Raw genomic sequence first — 8,267 nt, 5'->3', positions numbered from 1 at the left:
ACGATACGATATCACACTTATAGTCTTATACGAGGTCAATACGGTACATATACTATGCTATACGATACGATATCACACTTATAGTCTTATACGAGGTCAATACGTGACCTGGACTACACCTATACGATACGATATCACACTTATAGGCTTATACGAGGTCAATACGGGACCTAAAACACACCTATAGGCCTATACGGGTGTTATATCGTATCGTACATTATCGTATCGGGTGTTAGTTTCCTTTTTTTTATAAATAAATAAAGGAATACACAAAAAAAATACAAAAATGGAGCTTTATATACGCTACTTATAGATCACTACGCAGCATATAAGACAAAAATGACACTACTACCCTTGTATTTGGCTTCGTATAGCCTCAATATAAGGGTATAAATGACATTTTCAGACCTTTATATACGCTGAGTATAGGTCAATACGCAGCGTATATAAACTTTGTGAAAAAATGATCCCTCAAACCTACCAAAATGACCCAAAAAAGTCTAATGGTTTATATACGCTGCGTAGAGAGCTATACGCAGCGTATATAAACCTTGTTTTCTGTGCAATGATTGGTAATTAGGCACTGAGATCCATGGTTTATATACGCTGAGTATGGGTCAATACGCAGCGTATTGGGTTAACCCTATACGCTGCGTATTGACCAATACGCTGCGTAGGTAAACCCTAAGTGTGCAGATAGGCAAACTGGGTGTGCAGATAGTTAGGGCCTTCTCTAAGCAATTCGACGACTTCACTATCAGTCCCTAACCAGTTTTCAAGCACCCCAGCTTTTGTAAGAACCTTAACGTCCTCATGGTCACCAATCAGAGAATGAAGAAGACAAACATACGATGTAACCCAGTCATCTTCACCCGAGTACATTTCATAGGCTATTAGGTTTAACAAAATCGGCTTGGTGTAACCAGTCACGTCCATTGGAGGGAGTTGTACAGCAATTGAAAAGCCACACCAGCCTTTAGAGAAGTCAAAGTGCTCTAAAGAAATAGTGTGATCACTTGGCTTGAAACGAATCCCTACATCCAAAAGCTGGTTAACATTGGGGAAATTATTGCTTTTGTAGATGTAATTTTGATTCAGATCACCAAAGGGATCTATGTAGATATTGCGAGTTGTATGACTACGATGAAGAAGATGGAGAAGATGATCCGGTTCCTTGCCACCAATTAACTCCGATTTCTGACGTTGTTCACCACTTCTTTGATCACTTCGGATGCAAAGTATTGATTCTAACCATGTTCTTTTCGGCTTCGTAGACCCCAACATATACATAAGATTGATTAGCTTATGGAATTTATAAAACAATTATTTTTTTATAAATTCTCATTGCCACACTCAGAACTTTGAAAGGAATTTGATTTTCCAACAGGAACAAATCAATACAAAGAATGGGTACCATATAGAGCGGGAACGTACTTCGAATATTCCGATCAAAAACGGAATTAATGAGATACAAAATAAAACAAGCATCCAGCAACATCATCTTAGTGAAGACCTTATCGCAATACTTGGTTGTCGAGCCTTCTTCATAGAAGCCTCTTAAATCTTTCACCATTTCTGGATCACCAAGCTTTTCGTACAAACTTGTTAAGGCCTCCTTGTCGTTTGAAAAGAGTTTCATTGCGAACTCAGGCTTGCGTTTCTCCAACATCTAGAGTTTCAGTTCCCCAAAATGGTAGGGACCAATGGAGACAGCCTGAGGAACAAAGTATTTCTCGTAGTCGGGTTTCTCACTCATCATGCTTGGAACTCGGGGGATTTTTGCGGCTGATAACGGTTGGGGATCTGTGGCGTTGGCATCAACACCGGCATCGGCAACCGAGCCTATAATCCAGTCAATAATCGAGTTATTAGGGATCTTGGTGCTGCATTTGGTAATTTTGTTTCGCTTCGGCATTTTGGGATTTCAGGGTTTATGGGATCATAGGCAGGTGCTTAATTGGTATTGGTACAAGGATGATATATGTCATGTGTCTGCTAGGTACTTGCTAGAGAATTCTGAAATATTACTGCTTTAACATTGTCTATAAATGAAGTCAAGAGTCATTATAAGATGCATAAGTTACTACCATTAATTTGGAATATTAAAATAGATAGCTATTAGCTAGTATATTTCTAACTTAATGTATGTATAACGTTGCATGTGTTTCATATCTCTATCTCTAATAAAAGAACTAGGTTTTGCCACTATAGTCCCCAACTATCTAAAATTACCTCTATAGTCCCCAACTTTTCAATATTCGTACCCGGATAGTCCTTGACGTGGATGGAGGTTAGTTTTATCAGTTAAGTTGCTAAGTTGTTGTAAAATGACTATAATGCGCTTAAGTAAAACAAAATGAATTAATTAAATATTATATATAATACCAGGCACAAATCTCTCTCTACTCTCTCCCTTTCTCACTCTACTCGCTCTCTCCCTCTCTCCTTTGAAAAACCATCACCACAACCACCATCACCTCCACCTCTACAGCCGCCATCCCCTCTCAGCCGCCACCACCACCATGTATAAAGATTTTCGGGTTCATTTTCCTTATAAGATCTAAAACTTTATTCCTTGGACTATCCACCATGACTGATTCATCAAGCAAGTTTCTAAACCTGTAACAACAATTTACAACAAGTGTTTTATCATTGTCAAGCTCAAGGATATTCTTTCCCATTTTTGTGCTATCGCTTTGTATTTAAACCCAACACCGAATGTTTCAGAATAGTTAGGTAACCGGCGCCCTGTCTCTTTAACCTTTTGGGTTGGTCGAAAACCAGGACATGGGAAGTCGATCCCTGTTATTCGAAGCACAGGTGGCCCATTGGGCGTAGTTGAAAGTTGTTGTAAAAGGTAGGGCCACTGGAGACTGTGAAGAATTCAAAAATCTACGATGCGCAGTTTAGTTTTGTTCTGTGCAACAGACATAATAGTCTTGTTTGAAACAAAATGGGAGATTTTAGTAAAAGGGAAGCCAATTGTGCACATAGGCTCAAAAGTGTTCTCAAATCCGCCACCTCCTTTTGTTTCTTCGCACAGGCTTTAACCTTTTTAGCTGAAAAATTAGGGCAAAAGAAACACAACAAACAGAGATTCAACTTAGATTTCGGAAGTGGGTCTGATGTCCGGCGACCCATCGTCGTCGTCTGAAAAACCTACGACTTTGATTCCTGCAACAACCACCATCGACAACCACCGTCTCTTCTCTCTCTAGCTATCGCTCTCTTCGATGGATATATGGTCATGTGGGGTGGGGTGGGGTTGTTTGTGCTTTTGGCAGGTTTTCTTCCATTTCATGATTCGAATTTGATAGAGATGTACAGAAAGATTGCGGGTGCAAGGTTTAAGGATCCAAATTCGTTCCCTGTTGCAGCCAAAAGTTTGGTGTCAATGATGATGGTGGGTTTTATAAAGAAAGAGGAGGAAGAAGATAAGGGTGGGCATCTTTATTTTTATTTTTTTTATTGTTCAGGGGCAATCTGGTCATTTCACACCATCTTAACTGAGAAAACTAACTGATGTTAGGCACAGGGACTATCCGGGAACGAAAATTGAAAAGTTAGGGACTATAGCTGTAATTTTAGAAAGTTAGGAACTAAAGGTGAAAAAGAAGCAAACCACAGTGACTATCCGGGCATTTAACTCAAATTAAAATGTTAAAAAAGACTGCCGTAAAAAAAATTAAAAAAATCAAAGTGGTGTTTTTCGGCCCCTTTCAACAACTGTAAAAAGCTGATAAAATAAGCATAAAATAACCTTTTATAACATTTACGGCTGCCGTAAATGAAAAAAAAACTAGTTTTTTTTTTGGAAAAGTTTTTTTTTTTTAGAATTTCCGGTACAAAATTTTTTTGAAAAAAACCTTTCGTAAGGCCAAGTTCTCTAAGTTATCACAACTCGTATAAGTTTTCATTTTACCATATATGTATATATATATATATATAGGGTTAGGTTCACTTGTGAACAACCTACTCGATAATGAACTGTGTAAACTAATCCTAGTCCTTAATTTTAATACACAAGTGTAAATCAATGGCTGGGATTTGATCAATATTTAATGATGAAATACACTAGTGCATTTGTGACAACCCGCAACTTCAGGTTACTAGTTTAACCTAACCACAGTTAATTAAATCATACATTCATAGCACTGCATTTGAATAGGGTTAGTTGAATGAGTCTACGTTAGTAATTCGGTGAATTACCGGAACACATACATGATAACTCTCGAACGTTGGCAACTAACGCAAATAATATTTATAAACAGATGGTTTATACGAAACTTATGTGCTGCATGACAAATACGTGAATTGTATGCTTTAATTGTAAATTACATGGTATTGTGTGGTTTTTTTTGTAAAAAGTTATATTATTAGGGGGTGTTTAGAATAATTGTGAAACTCTAATAACTACTCAAACCCTAATCTTCCCACAAACTTCACTACGGCAGTTGTTTCTCCAAACATTTCTCGGATCTTTTGGCCATACAAGTTTACACAAATCACCAATCTCGATCTCTACAATTATCCTAGAACCATCTCTACATCAATCTAAGGTAAGTGTTCATGCTTTGTGTTGTTAATCTTGTTCTTTTGATTTCAATGCAAAACCCTAGACATCTAAACAATCTAAGTTTTTCTTTCAAGATAAATGAATGTGTAATGATTGCTAAATGAATGTGTGATGATGGGTTGATGTTAATGGTATTAGGGCATGATAGAACTGTCAAAATGATTGATTTGATGCCTAACATTATTGATTTTTGTGCATTTGGGGTTTCTGTTCGTGAAAACGTTGAAGAATGAAATCTCTGAATTGTCAGACTTTGTGAAGTCACAAAGTTGTATTGTCCGTATTTGTGAAGTGAAAAATAGTCCGCACTTGTTATTTGAAACAAGTCCGTACTTGTTAAAACTATAAATAGTCAGCACTTGGTTTATTTATTAATGTCCGCACTTGTGGGCTATTAATAGTCCGCACTTAAACTTGATTCTCATATACGCACTTACGAATCTACTAGGGTCCGCATTTGTTTTTAATGAACATGTCCGCACATGTCAACTTATAACAGTCCGAACTTGATTCCTTTTTATAACCATCCGAACTTCATTGCTTATATAACCATCCGAACTTGTTTGTTTTTAAACCGTCCGACCTTAGTTGTTTAATAATTGTCCGACCTTATTTGTTTAATAATAGTCCGAACTTAAATGATACATGAATGATCCGAACTTAGTTGGTATATGTATAGTCCAAACATATTTCTTTTTAAAGTGGTCCGCACATGAATGAAGGGTCCGCACTTGATCATCATATGTCCGAGCATAGTTATTTATAGTGGTTCGAATTTATTGTTATATTAAGGGATACGAACTTGAATATTATATGAGTCCGAATTTAGCTACTGATTGAAAGGTCCATAATTAATTATGATCAGATGGTCCGAACTTGTGAGCATAGGAAAAAGGTCCGAATATGTATTGGTATTTAAAATATTATGTCTGGCTATGGTGTGAACAAGGAAATAAAAGACTCCATATTGAACTATTACATTAATTGAATGGGCCGAGATGTAATTGTTATGTGGGCCGAAATCCTTTGATGAGATTTGACTTTATTTATTGGTGGTCCGAACTTTTGTGGAATTTATATATGTATGTGGAATATATCTATACTTTCTATAAAAGAAGAAATTCAAGTGACATAAGAAAAGCTGATGTGTCAGCAGTAGAGCATGTCCAACAAGGTTTTTCTTATGTCATTATTACATCATAATGCCTAAAATTAAAAGACTTTAAAATTCAAATTGGCCCACATTTAAGATGCAAAGGTCTGCTGAGGGAAAGGTCTGCCCATATCAAATAACATTTAAACTTTTGTTTAAACATCTGCCCTCAACATTTTATAATCAAACATTAGTTCTCAATAAATATCTGTTGAGATTCAAAATTCTGTCTCCACATTCAAAATTCAAACCATATATTCTAATCCTATAAATAAGGGTTAATAATCTGGCTCCACATTCAAATCTCTCCCGCTCACGTCTGTGATCGTATCTCTCCCTCTCAAATGCATCTTTCTCGTGATTCAGCCGCTAATCTCCGATTACACTTCTTTGTTCGAATGTTTGTTGATTATGTTTACATGTTATCGTTCCAGTATCATTGTTCCAACATCGTCGTTTCAATGAAGGTTCCCATCACACATCAGGCTTTCAATATCTCTGTCTACTCTCTCTCAACTCTCTATCTCTAAAACTGTAGATATAGAGAAGAGGATTAAGACGACAGAGGCGTTGCATTTAACATCGATTTGAATGGTAGTTTAAAAATAGATATTTTTTGATTTTTTCTTTTTATCACAAACTGAAGGTTTGTATGCTAAATGTTCTTCAGGTAGATCTTGCTGGATTTCTTATTTGGTGTTGAAGTCTTGAGTTCGTTGGCCGAGCTTCCGAATGTGATCAAGGTTATAAAATGGATCTCAACTTTATTGATGAAGAGGTAATGTCTGTTTGTGTTTAAAATAAATCATGATTCTATGAAATTTGATTGATATGTTTGTAGCTTTTGATTTTGTCTTTGATTTACCATGTGATTACGAGTAGATTGTGTCACACCCCGACCACGTAAAACATCAAATCGTGGCGGAAACATCAGGGAGTGTTGTAACAGAATTATTGTTCCACAACCATGGTAATTAAAATAATATTTTATTCATCACCCAAGGATGGAGTACATCGTTCAAAACAAGAACCAACATGTTACATTGTCTTAAAGTAGAAGAAAAACAAAAGTACGTCATATATTTAAACTAAGTCTAGCTCCATTTTATATCACTAAGGCCCAAGTCCACCCTAGCGTGTCACGATCATCCTATGCATTAGCTCCTGAAACACATGTGAAAATAGGTACGTCAGCATAAAAATGCCTGTGAGATACATAGGTTTTGTGAAAATAAGATTCATGACTTGAGTTTAAGAAACTGTTTAATAAAAGTTAGTCATGAACCTTGTAAGTTGTTTTGTTTTTTAATCATTTGAAAGGCGATAACATCAGATGATATGTATAAATAAAGAACAAAGTATGGTTAAATGAATAACCAAGTGAAAATAAGTTGTATAAAAATAAACTGTTTTTGTAAAACAAAGTCTTGTGAAAAATATGTTATTTGTGTAAAATGTACAAGTCCAAATTGAATGATTTAAATAACGCTATGACATGTAATATGATACAAGCACTTATATATAGGAAGTACCAGCGGCGTATCCACCATGCTTGTATCATACTACACACATATCGTTACTTAAGTCACTTAAACAAACCACCAATGTATAAAGTCCATGTTTAAACCAACCATCAAATGTTCTTGTCTAAACCATTGTCGTATGTTTAAAAGTCCAAAATGTAGCCATGTATGTGTAACAAATGTCATGTATGTTAAGTAAAATGTGTTCACTTAAACCAAATGTAAGAATGTACAAAACAAAGTATTTTGAGTATATCAAAAAGTTATGTTTTGCAAAGTAAAAGCATGTTTTAATGATACAAACATTTATGTGGTAAGTTAACGCATACATTCAAGCCTTGAGACAGACGGATAACCCTAAGTAAAGGTTATCAAAAGAAATGTTTTCGGATTCAGTCATTCCTTTCATCCAAACAAACCAAGGATGTCAGGAACGGGATTTGTCAAGTCCTATGGTACCATTACTTACTACCGAGCGGCGTAGCTAATGTTAATGAATGTATATAAGTTCCGTTTATGCAAACCAAGTGTTATACCAAATGTAAACATGTATATGAAAACAATGTACTATGTATGCTAAGTTAACATACAAAGCAGAAAAGTCATGTAAATCAATGTGCTAATATGCCAAGTAAACATACGTAGCAAAACAATGTAATGTAAATCAATGTGCTAGCATGCTAAGTTAACATACATAGCAAAACAATGTAATGAAATCATGTACTATAAGTGTACTAAAGAACATAGCAAGCATATGATGTGAAAACAAGAAAGCACGAAAGTAACAAGTAGGCACATGTGTTTCACCCCAAAATGTTTGAAAAACAATAAAAGAGGGGTACTATGTACTCACTTGAGATTGCTTAAAAGTCGTAGGATAACCACCAAGCAATGCTAGAAGATCACGGAATCAAACGGCACCTATATAGGTATCTACATTAATAAACGGACCTATCGGAGGATCGGGTAGTACGAGGTTTCGTAAACCAAATAAGTGTGGGAACTTATGTAATAT

The 8,267-nt window shown here is 35.8% G+C and overlaps 1 protein-coding gene across 1 annotated transcript; it reads right to left on the bottom strand.

Annotated features, from left to right (window-relative positions):
* Positions 1–684: 684 nt before the first annotated feature.
* On the bottom strand, positions 685–1,669 carry LOC110900712. The gene is made up of 2 exons (XM_022147581.1): positions 1,415–1,669; positions 685–1,302 (listed from the first exon to the last, which is right to left on the bottom strand). Exons 1-2 carry the CDS (start codon positions 1,667–1,669, stop codon positions 685–687), a joined length of 873 nt encoding a protein of 290 aa, XP_022003273.1.
* Between the last annotated feature and the right edge of the window lie 6,598 nt (positions 1,670–8,267).

The sequence above is a fragment of the Helianthus annuus genome, chromosome 13, assembly GCF_002127325.2.
Source record: "Helianthus annuus cultivar XRQ/B chromosome 13, HanXRQr2.0-SUNRISE, whole genome shotgun sequence".
NCBI lineage: Eukaryota > Viridiplantae > Streptophyta > Magnoliopsida > Asterales > Asteraceae > Helianthus > Helianthus annuus.
This window is presented reverse-complemented; position numbering and strand designations above follow the sequence as displayed.